The sequence below is a fragment of the Oncorhynchus mykiss genome, chromosome 26 (assembly GCF_057628025.1).
Source record: "Oncorhynchus mykiss isolate SJ-2025 chromosome 26, ASM5762802v1, whole genome shotgun sequence".
NCBI classification, from domain to species: Eukaryota; Metazoa; Chordata; class Actinopteri; order Salmoniformes; family Salmonidae; genus Oncorhynchus; species Oncorhynchus mykiss.
This window is the reverse complement of record NC_143047.1, coordinates 43255055-43277404: the sequence shown is the minus strand read 5'-3', so window position 1 is coordinate 43277404 and position 22350 is coordinate 43255055. Positions and strand designations below refer to the sequence as shown.

At 45.6% G+C, this 22350-nt stretch overlaps 2 protein-coding genes across 5 annotated transcripts in view; both read right to left on the bottom strand.

Annotated features, from left to right (window-relative positions):
* Positions 1-469: 469 nt before the first annotated feature.
* On the bottom strand, positions 470-12751 carry LOC118944410 (KH homology domain-containing protein 4). Of its 3 annotated transcripts, none has more exons than XR_016492358.1 (14): positions 12420-12751; positions 11349-11634; positions 10636-10755; positions 9765-9844; positions 9631-9683; positions 9147-9358; positions 8417-8625; positions 7767-7827; positions 6398-6455; positions 4760-4813; positions 2598-2741; positions 2019-2110; positions 1426-1775; positions 470-1004 (listed from the first exon to the last, which is right to left on the bottom strand). XR_016492358.1 is itself a non-coding variant. In XM_036963427.2 (14 exons), the coding sequence occupies exons 1-14, from the start codon at positions 12446-12448 to the stop codon at positions 907-909; spliced, it is 2055 nt and encodes a 684-aa protein (XP_036819322.2). In that variant the 5' UTR covers positions 12449-12751; the 3' UTR covers positions 470-906. The 3 variants fall into 3 exon arrangements, 2 of the variants coding, with proteins under 2 accessions (XP_036819322.2, XP_090079311.1); XM_036963427.2 differs by having other exon boundaries at positions 4760-5022; XM_090223185.1 differs by lacking the exons at positions 9147-9358; positions 9631-9683; positions 9765-9844; ... (1 more) ...; positions 11349-11634; positions 12420-12751 and adding an exon at positions 8774-8938 and having other exon boundaries at positions 4760-5022.
* A 4799-nt stretch (positions 12752-17550) lies between these two features.
* Positions 17551-22350, bottom strand: part of pde8a (phosphodiesterase 8A) — a 186889-nt gene continuing 182089 nt past the window's right edge. For both annotated transcript variants that reach the window (XM_090223180.1, XM_090223181.1), the window contains one exon: positions 17551-21864. In XM_090223180.1, coding sequence (XP_090079306.1) covers positions 21758-21864 — 107 coding nt within the window. In that variant the 3' untranslated portion in view covers positions 17551-21757. The remainder of the gene's footprint in view (positions 21865-22350) is intronic.

The following is a 22350-nucleotide window of genomic DNA, read 5'->3' as shown; positions in this document are numbered from 1 at the left end:
CATGATGAAACCCTGGACTGGACTACCACAACACTGTTACAGACTAACATGATGAAACCCTGGACTGGACTACCACAACACTGTTACAGACTAACATGATGAAACCCTGGACTACCACAACACTGTTACAGACTGATGATGAAACCCTGGACTACCACAACACTGTTACAGACTAACATGATGAAACCCTGGACTGGACTACCACACCACTGTTACAGACTGATGATGAAACCCTGGACTACCACAACACTGTTACAGACTAGCATGATGAAACCCTGGACTGGACTACCACAACACTGTTACAGACTAACATGATGAAACCCTGGACTGGACTACCACACCACTGTTACAGACTAGCATGATGAAACCCTGGACTGGACTACCACAACACTGTTACAGACTAACATGATGAAACCCTGGACTGGACTACCACAACACTGTTACAGACTAACATGAAACAAGATGAATGTTGTTTCCAAATCCATTTATTAATGTATTCCATGGGAACAGATTCACACCATTTTCCATTATACACAATATAACAGTAATAAATCAGTGAATTTGTGTACTGCAGGCTCGGTTGTAGAGCAGGCTCGGTCGTAGAGCAGGCTCGGTCGTGGATGGACAACTACATATGCTTTTTCAGATTTGAAATAAAAATGACCTTTCCAAATGAAAACGGTTTAATAATTATAATAACAAAGTAGCTTTATTTTGGGGTAGGGGGCAGGGCCGTAGCAATGTGACGCTCTGTCCAATGTCCAGTAGTCGATGATGGTAATAGCAGAGCAAAGCTAGACTTGGGCTGAACACTGCAACCCAGCATCTAAGTGGAATGAGGACACTGTAGGGTGGGGCTGATGGGATTAGTGAAGGGTAGTGGGCATATGAGTTAGAGTCTTACTGCTAGGAGTCCTCTCCCTCATCAGAAGAGTCCCCACCGTAGGGTACTAGGCACGAAGGCTTCTCCACTACCTTCGTCTTCTTCACCTCCTGAGGACAATCTGTAGAAAACAAAGACGGACAGCAAGAGAGCAACACAGAGAGAGAGAGAGAGAGAGGGACAGAGAGAGAGGGCAAAACAAGAGAGGAGCCCAGCCCATGTTTGAGTTGGTTGGATTGATCCACAGCCAGTCAGAGCAGAGGGATCACACAGACACCAGATGAGATAGACCCCATGTTAGGTAGCAGCAGGTCCAGGAGACATGTGGAGAGAGAACAAGGGGAAGACAAAAGAACACATACAGGAAGTGACGGTTAGCACGGCTCAGCCAATCACAGAGGAGCTGGAACAGATTGTCTCCATTACTCCACTACTGAGGGGAGAAGACATCTTTGAAAACACCACTCAACTTCATCATGGTCAAAAAGTCTGCCCATTCAGGCATCAAGTACAGTGAAGTGTGTTCCCAGTAAGAAGCGTACCCTGTGATGCAGGGGCGCTAGGTGGTAGACTGGGTGGGACCTCTGGTACTGCTGTCTCCCTGGGTCTCTTGTGTGCCACAGGGCCGAGGGCGCTGGGTGGTAGACTGGCTGGGACCTCTGGTACTGCTGTCTCCCTGGGTCTCTTGTGTGCCACAGGGCAGAGGGCGCTGGGTGGTAGACTGGGTGGGACCTCTGGTACTGCTGTCTCCCTGGGTCTCTTGTGTGCCACAGTGCCGAGGGTTCTGGGTGGTAGACTGGGTGCGACCTCTGGTACTGCTGTCTCCCTGGGTCTCTTTCGTGCCACAGGGCCAGGGGCCAGAAACACAGGGAGAGGAGGTGGCATCAACACCCTACAGACAGAGACAAAGGAACCAGGTGGAGAAACATCAGAGGCTTCATTTAGGGCTGTGTTCAGTAGGAGCAAAATGTACGAAAACAACCCAAAACTGGTCTGAACGTGTAACAAGAAACAATGGTTCCCTTTTATTCCGTTGTGCCCTTTTGAACACGACCCCGGTGGCTGCAACATTCAGGGGCAAAACAAAACCAGAAACATTGTTAAGAGATTTAGAGCAGGAGATCTATGTCGAAACCTTTCAGCTCCTTGTCCCGACTCTTCCTCTCTCTGAGCTGGAGGTAGAGGAGACTTCTCTCTCACCGGGGCCTCAGGTGAGCTGCTGGCAGGCTGAGAGGGAGAGAGACCGGTAAGGACTGTTAGCAGAAGACCACTGAGCACAGTTTGAATTCCTAAAAACAACAAAAACAAACCACTTCCTGCACTTAAAGAGTAACCGCTGAGCTAACACCTCTGGGTTGGGGACGGCCTTTATTGGTTTTGCTTTAGCCAGGTTATTCAGTACACCTCTGGGTTGGGGACGGCCTTTATTGGTTTTGCTTTAGCCAGGTTATTCAGTACACCTCTGGGTTGGGGACGGCCTTTATTGGTTTTGCTTTAGCCAGGTTGTTCAGTACACCTCTGGGTCGGGGACGGCCTTTATTGGTTTTGCTTTAGCCAGGTTATTCAGTACACCTCTGGGTTGGGGACGGCCTTTATTGGTTTTGCTTTAGCCAGGTTATTCAGTACACCTCTGGGTCGGGGACGGCCTTTATTGATTGTTATTCTCTTGAAAATCATTCTCTCGCATATTTCAGCAGTTTTATCTCCGTCTCACCTGAGAGGCCCGCTCATCCTCAGTCTTTTCCTGAAAGCGCCGTTTAGGACTTCCTGTCCCTGTCTGAGGGGAGCTGGATGACGACAGGTCTGTCTCCGTCTGGTCAGTCTCCGTCTGGTCAGTTGGGTCACTGCACCCAGGGTCCTGAGACACCAAGGTCAAACCCAAACAACAGTTAGTCTAATCCCTGGGCCATCAATACACCTGGTCAGTCCTGCCCTTAAAATGGTTTACAACTTCCTCAATACATCTGGTTAGTCCTTAAAATGGTGTCCCTCATCAATACACCTGGTCAGTCCTGCCCTTATAATGATGTCCCTCATGAATACATCTGGTCAGTCCTTAAAATGGTGTCTCTCATCAATACATCTGGTCAGCCCTTATAATGGTGTCTCTCATCAATACATCTGGTCAGTCCTTAAAACGGTGTCTCTCATCAATACATCTGGTCAGCCCTTATAATGGTGTCTCTCATCAATACATCTGGTCAGTCCTTAAAACGGTGTCTCTCATCAATACATCTGGTCAGTCCTTAAAATGGTGTCTCTCATCAATACATCTGGTCAGCCCTTATAATGGTGTCTCTCATCAATACATCTGGTCAGTCCTTAAAATGGTGTCCCTCATCAATACATCTGGTCAGTCCTTAAAATGGTGTCCCTCATCAATACATCTGGTCAGTCCTTAAAATGGTGTACAACTTCATCAATACATCTGGTTAGTCATTATAATGGTGTCTCTCATCAATACATCTGGTTAGTCCTTAAAACGGTGTCCCTCATCAATACATCTGGTTAGTCCTTAAAACGGTGTCCCTCATCAATACATCTGGTCAGTCCTTAAAACGGTGTCCCTCATCAATACATCTGGTCAGTCCTTAAAACGGTGTCCCTCATCAATACATCTGGTCAGTCCTTAAAACGGTGTCCCGCATCAATACATCTGGTCAGTCCTTAAAATGGTGTCCCGCATCAATACATCTGGTCAGTCCTTAAAATGGTGTACAACAGAATCTCCTGGCTGCTATTAACTAATGAAACTGATAGACATTTTCTAAACTGAAGTCCTGACTTCAATTTTCAGTTGAGAACCCTTTTTTTTTTTTTGGCTTTCTTATGAGTGTCATGAGTGTCCTAAACAACTGATCCCTGTCCTGAATCCTATTTGGACAATCCACCCATGTTCCTGTCAATACATACCTGTACTGGTTTCCTAGCCACCACGACCTACTAGGCCGAGGTACTGGTTGCCTAGCCACCACAACCTAATAGGCCGAGGTACTGGTTTCCTAGCCACCACGACCTAATAGGCCGAGGTACTGGTTTCCTAGCCACTACGTAATAGGTCGAGGTACTGGTTTCCTAGCCACTATGTAATAGGCCACGGTACTGGTTTCCTAGCCACTACGTAATAGGTCGAGGTATGGTTTCCTAGCCACTACCTAATAGGTCGAGGTACTGGTTTCCTAGCCACTACGTAATAGGTCGAGGTACTGGTTTCCTAGCCACTACGTACCTGTAATAGGTCGAGGTATGGTTTCCTAGCCACTACGAACTACTAGGTTGAGGTACTGGTTTCCTAGCCACCACGACCTACTAGGCCGAGGTACTGGTTTCCTAGCCACTACGACCTAATAGGCCGAGGTATGGTTTCCTAGCCACTACGTAATAGGTTGAGGTACTGGTTTCCTAGCCACCACGACCTACTAGGCCGAGGTACTGGTTTCCTAGCCACCACGACCTACTAGGCCGAGGTACTGGTTTCCTAGCCACTACAACCTAATAGGCCGAGGTACTGGTTTCCTAGCCACTACGAACTACTAGGCCGAGGTACTGGTTTCCTAGCCACTACGAACTACTAGGCCGAGGTACTGGTTTCCTAGCCACTACGTACTTGTAATAGGCAGAGGTACTGGTTTCCTAGCCACTACGACCTACTAGGTCGAGGTACTGGTTTCCTAGCCACTACGTACCTGTAATAGGTTGAGGTACTGGTTTCCTAGCCACTACGTAATAGGTCGAGGTACTGGTTTCCTAGCCACTACGTAATAGGTCGAGGTATGGTTTCCTAGCCACTACGTACCTGTAATAGGTTGAGGTATGGTTTCCTAGCCACTACGTACCTGTACTAGGTCGAGGTATGGTTTCCTAGCCACTACGTACCTGTAATAGGTATGGGTGTGTCTTCCTGGGACAGACAGGATACTGAACCATAGCCTGAGAAGATGGAGGGTTTGTCGACAGGTTAGATTGACTGGGCTGACCACTAGCAGCACTAGTCCAATAGCCAGAGGGTCCTGGCGGTGTGGGGTAGCTGGTAGAGGCAGCATAGCCCCCAGACAGCCCGTTACACCCTGGGTAACCACTGCTGTACCAGCCCTGGCTAGAGTAAGAGCTATTAGCTGGGTATCCATGAGCTGGGTATGCTGAAAGGGAAGTATAGGAGATCAGGGTTAATGGATGTGATTGGAAGAGATGGTCATTCACAGACAGGGTTGTTGTCTGTCTGACTGTTCTGTTTGTTGTTGTTGTGCCACTAGAGACAGAAAGAGATTCATTTACCACAGTGGCTAGTTGTGTCCGTGGTTTAAGCAAACACAGGAAGTGATTTACGGGAACGGAAACATTCGGGTCATTCTATAACATTCAAGTCATTTGAGTTGGACATGGAGTTTCCATGTCCACGTAACCTGGCTGGTCAATTCACCTGGTCAGGTAAACTCCTGGGCCTGGCTGGTCAATTCACCTGGTCAGGTAAACTCCTGGGCCTGGCTAGTTATTTCACGTGATCAGGTAAACTCCTGGGCCTGGCTGGTCAATTCACCTGGTCAGGTAAACTCCTGGGCCTGGCTAGTTATTTCACGTGATCAGGTAAACTCCTGGGCCTGGCTAGTTATTTCACCTGATCAGGTAAACTCCTGGGCCTGGCTAGTTATTTCACCTGATCAGGTAAACTCCTGGGCCTGGCTAGTTATTTCACCTGATCAGGTAAACTCCTGGGCCTGGCTAGTTATTTCACCTGATCAGGTAAACTCCTGGGTCTGGCTAGTTATTTCACCTGATCAGGTAAACTCCTGGGTCTGGCTAGTTATTTCACCTGATCAGGTAAACTCCTGGGCCTGGCTAGTTATTTCACCTGATCAGGTAAACTCCTGGGCCTGGCTAGTTATTTCACCTGATCAGGTAAACTCCTGGGTCTGGCTAGTTATTTCACCTGATCAGGTAAACTCCTGGGCCTGGCTAGTTATTTCACCTGATCAGGTAAACTCCTGGGTCTGGCTAGTTATTTCACCTGATCAGGTAAACTCCTGGGCCTGGCTAGTTATTTCACCTGATCAGGTAAACTCCTGGGCCTGGCTAGTTATTTCACCTGATCAGGTAAACTCCTGGGCCTGGCTAGTTATTTCACCTGATCAGGTAAACTCCTGGGCCTGGCTAGTTATTTCACCTGATCAGGTAAACTCCTGGGTCTGGCTAGTTATTTCACCTGATCAGGTAAACTCCTGGGTCTGGCTAGTTATTTCACCTGATCAGGTAAACTCCTGGGCCTGGCTAGTTAATTCACCTGATCAGGAAAACTCCCGGGCCCATATTCATAAAATGTCTTGGAGTAAGAATGCTGATCTAGGATCAGGGCCCTCCCCCCCTTGTCCATTCAAATCCCAAACTGATCCTAGATCAGCGCTCAGTACTCAGAGGCTCTTTATGAAAACGGACCCTGGTTATATGACTGTGGTATTGTAGTTACTGCGTGTTAGTTCTGGTGTGTGAGAGAGAGAGAGAGAGAGGGGGGAGACTTACGTTGGGTGGAGCCGGTGGCTGTGTAGATGGACACCATGCGGCTGTGTTCAGCTCTCACCTGGACGACAGACACACAGGGAACAGGGTGACAACACTGAACTCTTCACAAAAGGGAAGAGAATAATGTTTAGAGAGTAATAAGCAGAGGAAGAAATCCTGTGAAATAAGTGTCAGACAAGCAAGTATATCAATAACTTTTAATCCCACAACATGCATGGTTTAAAAAAAACACGCAGAGTGAGTTGTAGAGCATGGTAGAGAATTCCACGGTTCAGTCTGTCCTGATTCAGGATGTGAGTAGGTGCAGAACACCGTAGACTCGTGTCTGGAGGTCAGGTGGTTCACGCTACTGTTTCCTATAGGAGGTGGGTATCAGTGACAACTACACACTTCGATAGTTTCACCTTCTTTAACCTCCATCGTGGGGCGTGTTCATTAGGGCACGCAAACTAAAAAAACGTTTTTTCCAAAAACATCTTTACAACAGAAAACAAAATGAGTCCAGGTTGTCCCTCCTCGTTTCAGTCAGTTTTCTTCTGTTCGGTGGTTAATGAACACAACCCACTTCAAATTTTTATTTTTTTTATTTGTTATTTTACCTTTATAGACAAGTCAGTTAAGAACAAATTCTTATTTTCAACGGCCTACCGGGGAACAGTGGGTTAACTGCCTGGGGCAGAACGACAGATTTGTACCTTGTCAGCTCGGGGGTTAGAACTTGCAACCTTCCGGTTACTAGTCCAACGCTCTAACCACTAGGCTACCCTGCCGCCCCATTACCCTGTACATTGGAGTCATTTAGCATACACTCCCATCTACACTGTCTGCTTCCCTTGCTGTGTATCAAACCAAATGTTATTGGTCACATACACATGGTTAGCAGATGTTATTGGTCACATACACAGGGTTAGCAGATGTTATTGGTCACATACACATGGTTAGCAGATGTTATTGGTCACATACACAGGGTTAGTAGATGTTATTGGTTAGCAGATGTTATTGGTCACATACACAGGGTTAGTAGATGTTATTGGTCACATACACATGGTTAGCAGATGTTATTGGTCACATACACAGGGTTAGTAGATGTTATTGGTCACATACACAGGGTTAGTAGATGTTATTGGTCACATACACATGGTTAGCAGATGTTATTGGTCACATACACATGGTTAGTAGATGTTATTGGTCACATACACATGGTTAGCAGATGTTATTGATCACATACACATGGTTAGTAGATGTTATTGGTCACATACACATGGTTAGCAGATGTTAATGCGAGTGTAGTGAAATGCTTGTGCTTCTAGTTCCGACAGTGCAGTAATAACCAACAAGTAATCTGGGAGGAAACACTGTGCTGACTTACAGTTTCCAACAGGCTCTCTGTGAGTTTCTTGGCAGCTTCCAGCCCCGTGGAGTAGGGATGGCTACAAGAGAAGACAACAGCGTTGAAATGGGAAGAAACCGACAACAACAACCCACCACCACCACAGCAGGGAACAACTACAAGAGGAAATAAACTAATTCAGACCCTACGAGACGAACATACGGTTCACCAAACATCTAGGAGAGAGCAGCAGGACTGATAGCGAGCCAACGTGTGGTGAGCAGTCTCTTCTGAATGCATACGAGTGAGTTGTAGAGAATTCCACGGTTCAGTCTGTCCTGATTCAGGATGTCAGTAGGTGCAGAACACCGTAGACCCGTGTCTGTAGGTCAGGTGGTTCACGCTACTGTTTCCTATAGGAGGTGGGTATCAGTGACAACTACACACTTCGATAGTTTCACCTTCTTTTAACCTCCAAATAGTTCACATGGCTTTTGTACTCATCACAGGTTGGTGTATATTGATGAGTCCACCCCCCTCTTCAATGAAAATTCTAATATCAGGGTCTGCTGAGCCCTTATAGGCTGAGCCAGGGTCTGCTGAGCCCTTATAGGCCGAGCCAGGGTCTGCTGAGCCCTTATAGGCTGGAGAAATAAAGGTGTTTGACCCGGAAGAAAAATCACTGTTACCTGATGTAGACGTAGAGTGGTTCGAAGGACTCCCGTCGTGAGGCCTGCTCTATGTACCCCGAGCCTTTCCCCCTGAGGAACACTCTGGCTCCCGTCTCTGTCTGGATGTGTCCCAGGTACATCCCTGCAGGACCCTCCACCTTCTCGTTCACATTGAACGAGGGCAGGGACTGGTCCAGACCCACAAAAATCTTGACGTGCACAAAACTCTTGACGGGGAGAGATGACAGTTACATTTGGATAATCCTGGGTCAGGTCAACACATAGTTCCAACCACCACATTACAAAACATACTTCATCTTATGGACAACAGGAAGCAGTTAGAGTAGGGAGCTAGTCAATGTCTGAACTGCTAACCTTTTAATCCAACTAAATGACTAGCTAGAGAACAGTGTTGTGAGCAGCAGCAGTAACCGTGGTGTGTCTGTAGACCAGGGTGGTTCTCTCTGCTGTGTTACTTTAGGAGGTGGGTATCAGTGAAGGTCACATGGTCTCAAATGGCCTCACCATCATTACCTCCAGCTATGGGACATGGGCCAGATTGCAAACTGAAAAACACATTTCCCTGCTGCAAAATTGTGAAAACCCAAAGTTCCTGTGTTTTTAGAAATCCCAGTTAGAGGATTCCCAGAGTTGGGAGGGAATAAGGAGGGAGGGAATCGTCCAAGCAGGATTTCTTAAAAACCTTTCAGGGGAAAATTCTGTGAGGACCAGGGACCCCTGTATCTACCCCTTGGTGTGGCGCGGCGGGCCGGTGTCCATGTGGCACAGGAGGGTTGACACTAGGCATCCTGGGTAGGTGTGGATGTGGGGCAGTCATGGGGCGAGGGGGCTGGGGGTAGAGAGGCAGGGGGGGTATGACGGGTCTCAGCTGGGATCCTAACGCTGCAGCTGTCCTCAACACATCCTCAGAGATGATCTCCTTTATCCTCAGCACTGCCTCTGTAAAACAACACAGGAAATAGATAGACAAGAGGTCTATGATGACTTTATCCTCAGCACTGCCCCTCTGTAAAACAACACAGGGAATAGATAGACAAGGGGGTCTTATGGGGGATAATCTAGTGAGAAAAACAACAGCCAGTCAACCACATCAACCCATGGTCATCCTCTGAGATGTGTGGTCTCCACTAGGTTGTGTAATGTACAGGATCTGAGGACAATAAAGTATCTAATGCCACTGTAGACGGGAGGGTGATAGAAAGTCTACTTACTATTGACCTCCTCTTGGCTCTTCCCCTGGACGTGTAAATACAAGGGCCTTTCTCTAAATGAGAAGAGTCGGTTAGAAATCCACGTGGTCCGAGTCAACTACAGATACACACAGTAACACCAACTGCATACATACACTCCCTTTCCATGGGACTTCTCTGCACTGGTCATGTAGTGGCCCCTGGTTGAGACGACTGCACCGCTGAACTGACGGATCTGAAACAAAAAGAGAGAAACTTCTCAGCATTAGTTGGGGCCACAAATACATAAAATGTATGTAGACACGTCTTCTAAATAGAATATATTAGATATATATTATACAGAAAGGGTTGTGATTTAGGCCTCCCGGGTGGCGCAGTGGTTAAGGGCGCTGTACTGCAGCGCCAGCTGTGCCATCAGAGTCCTGGGTTCGCGCCCAGGCTCTGTCGTAACCGGCCGCGACCGGGAGGTCCGTGGGGCGACGCACAATTGGCCTAGCGTTGCCCGGGTTAGGGAGGGCTTGGTCGGTAGGGGTGTCCTTGTCTCATCGCGCACCAGCGACTCCTGTGGCGGGCTGGGCGCAGTGTACGCTAGCCAAGGTGGCCAGGTGCACGGTGTTTCCTCCGGCGCATTGGTGCGGCTGGCTTCCGGGTTGGATGTGCGCTGTGTTAAAGAAGCAGCGGCTTGGTTGGTTGTGTATCGGAGGACGCATGACTTTCAACCTTCGTCTCTCCCGAGCCCGTACGGGAGTTGTAGCGATGAGACAAGATAGTAGCTACTACAACAATTGGATACCACGAAATTAGGGAGAAAAAAGGGTAAAATTAAAAAAATATATATATATATATATTATACAGAAAGGGTTGTGATTTAGGCCGGGCGATGGTATCCACCCCCCTGTTCATTCCTATAGGAGGAAAGGTCCAAGGTCTGTCCCAAATGCATTTTAAGAAGGAGCCGCCAAGTGGAACGATGCTGGAGAAGAATCAAGGAGAGATGAAAACTAAACTCAGCCCTTTTCATTTTACCTCTTCCTGTGTTTTCCCTTTGGTGAGCAGGTTTCTGCTGTTGATGGGCACGTCGTTGATATCAACCTCCGTCACCACAGTCTCGTCTCCACTAGTGGCAGCCGACATACACAGAGGGATCTGTGGGCGACACGTTTCATATGAGTCCACATACAAACACTAAATAACTAAAGTCATTTTAGTCATACAATAGCATGCAGTTAGGTCACTGTTTAACCCTCCCGGGAAGCCACCCAGGGTTCAGGCTTTAGATCCTACTAAAGCACCTATTTGGTTGAATCAGGTTTGTTAGTACTGAGCTGGAACAAAGGCCAGGGACTCACAGTGTGCAGAAGGACTAACTGAGTCAGAGAGACTGCCTAGAGTGTTGTGAGCAGCAGCAGTAACCGTGGTGTGTCTGTAGACCAGGGTGGTTCTCTCTGCTGTGTTAGTCTAGGAGGTGGGTATCAGTGAAGGTCACATGGTCTCAACTGGCCTCACCTTCTATTACCTCCAGCTATGGGACATGGCTACATTATATTATGTGGTTGAAAACAATGACAATCATCACTCTCCCTGTTCTCAGAGACAAGTTGCACCACCGAAGGAAACCATTCTAGTCTGTGGCTTGAGCCTCTTATGACTGGCCAGGTGACCCTTAGGGCTGGATTAAATGCTTGCAACAGTGATTCCTCAGGACCATGAGAGAGTTACATTAACCCTTTCACTCTCACCTTGCCAGGTAGTGGTGGAGGAACCATCAGTTTCCCCTTGGCCATCAGCATAGCATTGATCTTAGCAGCCATTGCAGCAGCCATCTCCACACCTCCCCCCTGTGCTGCTGGCATCTCCCCCTGCAGTGTCTGGGGCACCATTGGGCCAGCTACAGGGTGCTGGGCTGATTGAGGGGTCGTAGTGGCCGATGTGCAAGTCTGGACAGAGGAAGTGAAGCCTTGCATGACGTCTACCCTCGTTTTGGGCTGAGCAGGCTGATCCCATCTGCTGCTATTGGTTAGGCACCTGGATCCAATATGATGGAGAGAAATTAGACAATTCAACATAAAGTGGCTTGAAACAAAAACTAAACTGGGACGCGCTCCATATTGAGATTAGATATCTTATCCAACAGTTTGGGGTTGCCTATCATTTCATTTTAACTGAAGATAATTTTGTAGGGCCGGGTTCGAGGGCTAGTTTGTGTTTGCAAGCTAGTTAGCGTAACACTAGTCGCGAATGCGATGCCTGCCAACATCAGTGTTCGTAGAGTTAGTAGGCCTCGGCATTCTCTTGAAAACTGTTCTGGCCTGTTCCTCTACAAATCATTTATCTTGGAGGGTAGTATCAGCAGGTAACCACAACTTTAGAGAGACCGCTTTCTTGACCCTCCACTAACTAGCGATATGTTAGGTGTCTAGTTAAACGACGTTAGACAATTAAACTTAGCCAGAAACCGGTGTTGCTAACTAACGTTAGCTCAATTAGCATACCGTTTTCTAGCAACGTTAGCACGGATCAACTTTACTGCTATGGTTAAAAACATGAATATACGACTGTGGCTTGGTCATCAATTTCGGATAAACCTTTGCGAAATATTCTAGTTATTACGATTGTACTTTCATACAGTGGAATAAAAACGTTATCTAGCTAGCTGTAAAACCAGCAACCTCCGCTAACGTTACTGTACTAAGGTAGGTAGCTAACATGTTAGCACGAAGCTAAAATAAAAAAATACGTATTCTTGCGTCCGTAACTTATTCAAAATATAAAAGTAAATGGTACTAAATAAAAAAAAAAGTGTAACTTACGGTGTCTGTCCAGTCATCCCAGAAGACATAGCTAGTACCGTTCAATATCCAGAGGAATGTGTGTCCTAACTAGCCACTCTACTCAGCCCTGGACACGTCCTCATTCCTCAGGACTCTGGTCCGGTCGTAAAGGCCGCCGACTGCGTCGTACAGGGCAGTCTGGATTTCCGTTCCGCTCGTAATAAAAACACCCCGGGAACTTCACACTGTCGTCAACTGCATAACACCAGAGAAAAGTCAAAGAAAAACGGACAAATCTTTCTTCTTCGTGTGGCTTTTCGGACAGACTAGACGCTATGTTGCGTTTTGCTGCCTTTCACCGTTTGGAAAGTGCATTGCACATTTGTTCATTTTATTTATATAAAATATATAGTTGTCGCATAAGTATTTACCCTGGTTGTTTAAACAAGCCTAAATTAATTTAGAATTACAATGTGGCTTAACAAATCACATCATACATTATATGGACATGATTTCTGAATGACAACCCCTTCCTCTGTCCCCCATATGTTCAACATCTGTAAGGCACCTCAGTGAAGTATTGAATTTCAAGCACAGATTAAACTACGAAGACCAGGGAGCTTATCGAAAGCCTCATAAAGAAGGGCAGTGATTGGTAGATGTGTAACAATAACAAATCAGCTCATTGAATATATCTTTAAGCATGGTCAAGTTAATAACGATGCTGTGGATGATTTATTAAACCACCCAGACATATCAAAAAATGCAGTCGTCCCTTCTGAACTGAGCTTGCAGGACAGGAAGGAAACTGCTTTAAGGATGTCCACCATGAGGCCATTGGTAATTTTTAAAACAGCTACAGAGAAGATGGGAGAAATGGGAGAAAACTGAGGATGGATCAACAACATGGTAGTGACTCCACAATAATGACATAAATGGCAGAGTAAAAAGAATAATCATACAAATAATACGACAAGTCTTCCAAAACGTGCATCTGTATGCAACAAGGCACTAAAGTAATACTGCAACAACAAAAAAACACGGCAAAGGAATACACTTTTTGGCCTAAATGCAAAGCCTTACGTTTTAGGGCAAATTCAACGCAAAACATGAGTGAGTAACTGCCTTTTTATTCTCAAGCATGGTGGTGGCTGCATCATGTTATGGGTATGCTTTACATCGGAAAAGACTGGGGAGTTTTTCAGGACGAAAAGAAACGGGATGGAGCTAAACACAGGCAAAATCCCAGAGGATTGTACTAAAATAGACTGCATAACCTTTCATTTTAGAATGTACACTTCTCTAGGTTTTATAGAATTAACAACATACTCTTGCAGTATGATTGTGTTTTCCTGGCAACTGTGACCATTTTAGATGCTTATGTATGTCTAAATCTCCTCAACATCGTATTATATAATAATTTTCTGTTACACAACAAACCACAAGCATGCTATTAGGCTTCTTCATAAACTCACACAGACATTGCTTAGCAACACACACACACTCACACACACATTCACATTCGGTTTACACTTGATACTGGGAGAGGATTTCACCTTTCAGCAGGCCAATAACCTACAACACGAGTTGCTTACCAAGAATACAGAATGTTCTTGAGTGGCCAAATCACAGTTTTGAATTAATTATGCTAGAAATTTTTGGGCAAATTTGAAAAATTGCTCTCTAGCCATGATCCCTAACACCTTGACAAAGTTTGAAGAATTTTGAAAGAATAATGGGCAAATATTGCACAATACAGGTGTGCAAAGCTCTTATGAGACTTACCCAAGAAGACTCACAGCTGTGATCACTGCCAGAGGTGTTTCTAACATGTATTGACTCAGGGGGTGAATATTTATCTAATCAAGTTATATTGGTGTTTTAAGTTTTGTTCATCTTCAATTATTTTTTAGAATTTTTCTTCCACTTTGACATTACAGAGTATTTTGTGTAGATCGTTGACAATTATTTATTTTTTCACAATTAAATCCATTTTAATCCCACTTTGTAAAACATATACATTGTTTTGAAAGAAATCCAAGGGGTTGTTGACTTTCTACAGGCCCTGTATTTACACTGTAAACATACTGCTTCCCAATGGATGTCCACTGTAAGGACACGTTTCTTTACTCTAGACAAATCCTACGGGACACTACAGACACCCTGGTTCGATTCCAGGCTGAATCACAACCGGCCGTGATTGGGAGTCACGTAGGCAACGGCGCAACAATTTGCCCAGCGTAGGCCGTCATTGTAAATAAGAATTGGTTCTTAACTGACTTGCCTCGTTAAATAAAGGTTAAATAAAAAAATAAAAAAAATATAAAGTATCTGGATAAGGATACATGAGGTTGAGGCTGGTATTAGCATAGTACACTGAACAGGAATGTAAGCGCAACATGGAAATCAGTCAATTTAATTACATTCATTAGGCCCTAATCTATGGATTTCACATGACTGGGAATACAAATAGCATCTGTTGGTCACGGATAAGGTAGGGGGCGTGGATTAGGAAACCAGTCAGTATCTGGTGTGACCACCATTTGCCTCATACAGTACGACCCATCTCATTCGCGTAGAGTTGATCAGGCTGTTGTCCCAGTCCTCTTCAATGGCTGTGCAAATTATATATATTTGTACTTTTTACCCCTTTTTTCTCCCCAATTTTGTGACATCCAATTGTTAGTTACAGTCTTGTCCCATCGCTGCAACTCCAGTATGGACTCGGGAGAGGCGAAGGTCGAGCGCTATGAGTCCTCCGAAACACAACCCTGCCAAGCCACACTGCTTCTTGGCACAATGCCCGTTTAACCCGGAAGCCAGCTGCAGCAATGTTTCGGAGGAAACACCGTACAACTGGCGACCGTGTCAGCATGCATGCGCCTGGCCTGCCTGCCTGTGCGAAGTTGCTGAATATTGGCGGGAACTTGAACACTGCTGTACACGTCAATCCAGAGCATCCCAAACATGCTCAATGGCTGACATGTCTGGTGAGTATGCAGGCCATGGAAGAATGCAGGCCATTTTCATTTTCCAGGAATTGTGTACAGATCCTTGCGACGTGGGGCCATGTATTATCATGCTGAAACATGAGGTGATGGCGGCAGATGAATGGCACGACAATGGGCCTCAGGATCTGGTCACAGTCTCTCTGTGTCGTACACGATCTCTGTCATCTGTCCGGTACAGTTGAAACCAGGATTCATCCAGAGGAGAGCACACTTCTCCAGCGTGCCAGTGGCCATCAAAGGTGAGCATTTACCCACTGAAGTCGGTTACGATGCTGAACTGCAGTCAGGTCAAGACCCTGGTGAGGACGACGAGCACACAAGATGAGCTTCCCTGAGACGGTTTCTGACAGTTGGTGCAGAAAATCTTTGGTTGTGCAAACCTACAGTTTCATCAGCTGGCAAGGTGGCTGGTCTCAGACGACCCCGCAGGTGAAGAATCTGGATGTGGATGTCTTGGGCTGGCGTGGTTACACGTGGTCTGCGGCTGTAAGGCCGGTTGGACGTACTGCCAAATGATCTGAAACGACTTGTGCTTGAGAAATTAACATTTAATTATCTGGCAACAGCTCTGGTGGACATTCCTGCAGTCAGAATGCCAATTGCACGCTCCCTCAAAACTTGAGATATCTGTGGCATTGTATTGTGTGACAAAACTGCACATTTTAGAGTGGCCTTTTATTGTTCCCAGCACAAGGTGCACCTGTGTAATGATCATGCTCTTTAATCAGCTTCTTGATATGCCACACCTGTCAGGTGGATTGATTATTTTGGCAAAGGAGAAATGCTCACTAACAGGGATGTAAACAAATTTGTGGACAAAATTCGAGAGAAATACGTTTTTTGCGCGTATGTTACATTTTAGGGATCTTTTATTTCAGCTCATGTAACTTTACATGTTGCGTTTATATTTTTGTTCGGTGTATATATATCATATCAAGTATCTTGTAGAAGGATATATGAGGTTAAGGCTGGTGGTACGTTTACTATACTGAACATATCAAGTATCTGGAGGCCTGAAAAAGGGGAATAGGCCCATCTGGTTTTAGAGGTTGCCTTCTTATTTGATTCGTACAGAAAAGTGTCTATTAGAAATGTCAGATATCTTGTTTTTCTTTTCTACCGTCATTCTGCAGTTCCTCTTTCTCTCTCAGGGCGGAGCCCCTTGTCAAGACCTCTCCTGTTGCTGATCATTTGGGTGTTTTGATTTGAAATGAGGACGTGGTAAATAACCTACAGGGTGGTGATGAATCCTTACTCCTACTCAGCCATGCATTGAAGTCTACGGGAGACTATGTTAAAATGTGGCTTAAGTGGAAGTTACAGGGTTCACCTCTAAAGGAGTAGTCATTAAACAGAGAATAGAAAACTAAGTGATTATCTGGCTCAGGCCACAGTGTACTGTGCATTAGTTTGGACCGCTAGAATTAGCGTTTGTGGGTTAGCTAACATGCTATGTAGCTGACAAGTAGTAAGTAGTTGTAAAGTTGCTAATTAGCTGAAATGCTCAAGTTGTCCGTGATTTGATTAGAACACGGAACCGGTGATGTTACTACACGTTCTCGTTATACACCACCCCATCCTCCCAGATCAATTTCCTTCCTTTTGTCTTAATTAAGTAACCTTCTGTCTTATGTAACCATACCAAATATAACATGTCATACTCATTTGTGTTAACTATGTTACGTCTAGTCTATGAGACCAGGCTGAAAGGCTGGACTAAACTGAGAGAACTGAACAGAGAGAACTGGGTGGACTAAACTGAGAGAACTAAACAGAGAGAACTGGGTTGGGTTGGTAGTGAGAGTTAGCATACAGTAGAGTAGACATACATGACACAATATAAATTATAGAAACTATAGAAACTGACACACTGTGTACTGTATACTCCAGCAGTAGATAGAGAGAGAGATAGAGACTCCAGCAGTAGATAGAGAGAGAGAGAGATAGAGGGAAGAGAGAGAGAGAGATAGATGAGAGAGAGAGAGATAGAGGGGGGAGAGAGAGAGATAGATGGAGAGAGAGAGAGGGAGAGCTAGAGGGGGAGCCAGATTGCGAGAGAGATAGACAGAGAGAGAGAGAGATAGAGGAGGAGAGAGATAGAGATTGTGATTGCTGACCAGTAAATTGTCTCGTTACTGAAAACATGGTGCAAACAGAAGTAATTGTCATTATTTTATTCTCCATTAAATCATTTCTAATTTGTTTCATTTTTCTCTCCCCTCGGTGCCTTCAGACCAGAAGTAGTAGCGAAACAGAAGGAACAAACTCATTCCCTGATGTGAGTGTTTAATTCAACCTGAAAGAGTTATCAAGTTACTCATCGATCACTAATAACAAAACACATCATCATCAACCGACGTTTATGTGTTAAGGTATTTTATATATATATACTGTTTAAATAGGAAATCATCTTAATAAGCAACATTGTTTAACATATATTAGTATCCTCATCTGAAAGCACCCTTGGGCAGAGCACCCTGGGTAAAGTGACCCCTTGTCTGCGTGTCACAAAGGATCTTGAACAAATGGCCAATAATGGGGAGGACGTTGGTCAACATCAAGTCAAAGCAAGCTGGTTTCTAGGAGACAGAGGGGGAAAAGACAGTGATAGACAATTCTGTGATCCACATCCTTAATTAATCATTATAATCATATAGAGCGTGTCCCAAATGACACCCTATTCCCTATATAGTGCACTACTTTAGACCAGGGCTGGCACCCTATTCCCTATATAGTGCACTACTTTAGACCAGGGAGGGCACCCTATTCCCTACATAGTGCACTACTTTAGACCAGGGCTGGCACCCTATTCCCTACATAGTGCACTACTTTAGACCAGGGCTGGCACCCTATTCCCTACATAGTGCACTACTTTAGACCAGGGCTGGCACCCTATTCCCTACATAGTGCACTACTTTAGACCAGGGCTGGCACCCTATTCCCTACATAGTGCACTACTTTAGACCAGGGCTGGCACCCTACTCCCAGAGATGCACCATATAGGGAATAGAGTGCAATTTAGGACACGGAGTTTCTCTGTTTACAGGACTGAAATGTTTCTCGACCAACCCAACAAAACATTTTACAGCAGGTGAACCCAGATAGTTAATAAGTTGTTATTCCTGTCACTCCAGTGTAAAATTCAGAGTCTATAAAAATATTGACATTTACTTGAACATACATTTGTTTTCTGACTATGTTATTAAAAAACGTCCATATGTCCATATCCACTGCACAGTGGGATGTACTGTAGCTGGGACAATGTACTGTAGCTGGGACGATGTACTGTAGCTGGGACGATGTACTGTAGCTGGGACGATGTACTGTAGCTGGGACAATGTACTGTAGCTGGGACGATGTACTGTAGCTGGGACGATGTACTGTAGCTGGGACGATGTACTGTAGCTGGGACGATGTACTGTAGCTGGGACGATGTACTGTGGCTGGGACGATGTACTGTAGCTGGGACGATGTACTGTAGCTGGGACGATGTACTGTAGCTGGGACGATGTACTGTAGCTGGGACGATGTACTGTAGCTGGGACGATGTACTGTAGCTGGGACGATGTACTGTAGCTGGGACGATGTACTGTAGCTGGGACAATGTACTGTAGCTGGGACGATGTACTGTAGCTGGGACGATGTACTGTAGCTGGGACGATGTATTGTAGCTGGGACGATGTACTGTAGCTGGGACGATGTACTGTAGCTGGGACGATGTACTGTAGCTCTACGATGTACTGTAGCTGGGACGATGTACTGTAGCTGGGACGATGTACTGTAGCTCTACGATGTACTGTAGCTGGGACGATGTACTGTAGCTGGGACGATGTACTGTAGCTGGGACGATGTACTGTAGCTGGGACGATGTACTGTAGCTGGGACGATGTACTGTAGCTGGGACGATGTACTGTAGCTGGGACGATGTACTGTAGCTGGGACGATGTACTTTAGCTGGGACGATGTACTGTAGCTGGGACGATGTACTGTAGCTGGGACGATGTACTGTAGCTGGGACGATGTACTGTAGCTGGGACGATGTTCTGTAGCTGGGACGATGTACTGTAGCTGGGACGATGTACTGTAGCTGGGACGATGTACTGTAGCTGGGACGATGTTCTGTAGCTGGGACGATGTACTGTAGCTGGGACGATGTACTGTAGCTGGGACGATGTACTGTAGCTGGGACGATGTACTGTAGCTGGGACGATGTACTGTAGCTCTACGATGCACTGTAGAAATATTGTATAAAATAAGGCAGTCTGTTTCAGTAGGATAAACCCGATACAAACATTTCTGTGAGAAAAATCATCTTTCCAGTCCAAAACATAGTTTTTTCTTGTTCTCAGATTTCTGCTGTAGCGGGATGCCGTGAGTTCCTTTTTGTCGGTCAACAGCGTTTGTGAAATCCACAGACAGGTGGGGTTGCCGATGGAAACGGGGATACCTCGTCACATGTCCAACTGAATGTATTCAACTGAAATGTGACACAAACTCGCAGAGGTGATAAGACGACAACAACAACAACAACAGCTTAATTCCAACAAGTTAAATGTCCCGATTCCCATCCATGGACTAAATCACTGAGACGTTATAGACAATTCAACTGTTGTTTTACAGTGCAATACAAAGATGTCCGTTCAAACTGATACTGTACTAAAATAAATGTTTATAACGTTAATGTTTTCTTATGGATAATAATCCTCCTCATCATCGACAAGACTCAGAGAGTTATATAATAGTATGTTATTCAGCTTTGGCTTGTCTTTCTTTCATCTTTTCTTATTTTTGTTCTAATTTCTTCATCATCGTCATCATCAGATAGTTCATTAATTGATGTTACTCATTTTTTTGTTGTTTTATAAAGAAAATATGGAAGATTTAAAACAAAATAAAAAGACCAAATGGTCTGTAATAATGACCTGGCTATGACCAAGATGTCTGAATGTTTGTGTCTTTCACCAATGGCCTGAGGACAGTTAATTAGCTCCACCCACTGAACACCCGTGACCACACCCCCACCCCACACAAACGTATGTCTCTGGATGCATCCCAAAATGGCACCCTATTCCCTTCACAGTGCAACTACATTTGACCGGGGCCGATACGGCAATAGTGCACTACTCTTGGCACAGCCAGAAGAGGACTGGCCCACCCCACATAGCCTGGTTCCTCTCTAGGTTTCATCTTAGGTCTTGGCCTTTCTAGGGAGTTTTTCCCAGCCACCGTGCTTCTACACCTGCATTGCTTGCTGTTTGGGGGTTTTAGGCTGGGTTTCTGTACAGCACTTTGAGATATCAGCTGATGTACGAAGGGCTATAGAAATACATTTGATTTGATTTGATGATTTGTTCTGGTTAACAGTAGTGCACTATAAAGGGAATAGGATGGTATATGGAACACAATTTTAGTGTTTTTAGGACGGCCTCGTGTCCCATCCCGTCGCTACAGGTCCTCTAGTGGACGAGGTGCTTCTGAAGGACAAAGAAACAAAGGAAATACAGCTAGAAGACATAGTAAAAGGTCATGGTGGCAGCTGGTGGAGGTGGAGTGTAGTTCGACCTGGTGGCCACCGGGGGGCGATATAGGGATTTATCCGGTCGGAATGCCCACCACACACTGGGTAGTACGGTCTGACGTGGATTTGACATTGTTGGCCATCCCAAATGGAACCCTATTCTCTATATAAAGTGCACTTCTTATGGCCAGAGCCCCATAGACTCTTTTATCCTAAAAGTAGTGCACTATATAGGGAATAGGGTGCCATTTATGAGGAAAAACTGTGTAATGTGAACCTGTCCCATCAGCTGATCCTCCAAACAGTTTTTCATTGGAGGTGCCTGAGACTTGAAACCACCTGACATCTCAATGTTCAGTTTGTTTGTGTGTTTCTCCGTAGCTCTAACCAACAGTGCAGTCAGTCTGCAGAGAGACAGTAACATCAGCCGGCCTCTAACTGACAGAGAGACAGAGAGAGAGAGAGAGGCAGGGGGAACCCGTGTGTGAGTACTAAGGGGATGGTACGTCCATCACCAGGTTGGCTGGGAGAAGAACAGTCCCTCACACAGCCTCCCTGGCAGCAGTAGGAGCATACAGACAAGCCCACCAGGCACTGGTAGTTTATAAGGACTCTGAGGCACCGTGTGTCTGTCCATCCTCCATCCTCAGCTAGCGAGGGTTTATGTACGAAGCAAGAGCCTGGTGTTGCTGCAGCACGTCCGTCCGTGTGTGTTGTCTCTGTTGGACGGACATGTGGACGCTTGATGGCGTGTTACAGAAGCAGAAGAGTGAAGGCTTGGTAGCCCCTGGACGGACAGGAACCAAGGAGGGGCCCGGGGCCTGGCGTCGACCCCAGTCAGGGTGCTCCTACTCTGGGGGAGGACGCAGGCTGTGCAGCTTCCGCTCGTCCAGGCCTTTCCAATACTTGAAGTTGTTGTCCAGGTGCTGCATGAGGTTGGGAAGGTCTGCGAACGCTGGGGACAAAAGATCATTGAATGATTGATTTAGGACGGATTAAAATGAGGCTGCACAGTCAGTACCGTCAGTACCGTACAGATGTACTGACTAAGTCTCTCTGGAGAACAGCAGTCTGATAAATTACCAATATGTAAAAGGTCAAAACAGACAGGGTAGCGCATGAAGGTATCTAGCAAAGACCTGATTTAAGAGTAAAGGTATTCAGCATTAAATAATGATCCAGAAAGATCCTGATAGTCTATAGGACAACAGATGTGTGGGCCTGTTGTGGACTAAACAGGAGACTATGTAGTTACAGTGGGGCAAAAAAGTATTTACTCAGCCACCAATTGTGCAAGTTCTCCCACTTAAAAAGATGAAAGAGGCCTGTAATTTTCATCATAAGTACACTTCAACTATGATAGACAAAATGAGAAAAAAAATTCTCCAGAAAATCACATTTTAGGATTTTTAATGAATTTATTTGCAAATTATGGTGGAAA

What these genes read in the sequence shown, in the direction of transcription:
- LOC118944410 (XM_036963427.2), bottom strand. Translation starts at nt 12,448, where the DNA reads ATGTCTTCTGGGATGACTGGACAGACACC. An exon ending in CAGAGAGCCTGTTGGAAACT is followed by an intron (nt 6,456 to 7,766) that starts GTAAGTCAGCAC and finishes TCTGTCGTCCAG; the next exon opens with GTGAGAGCTGAACACAGCCG. An exon ending in TCGGGACAAGGAGCTGAAAG is followed by an intron (nt 1,776 to 2,018) that starts GTTTCGACATAG and finishes CTCTGTCTGTAG; the next exon opens with GGTGTTGATGCCACCTCCTC.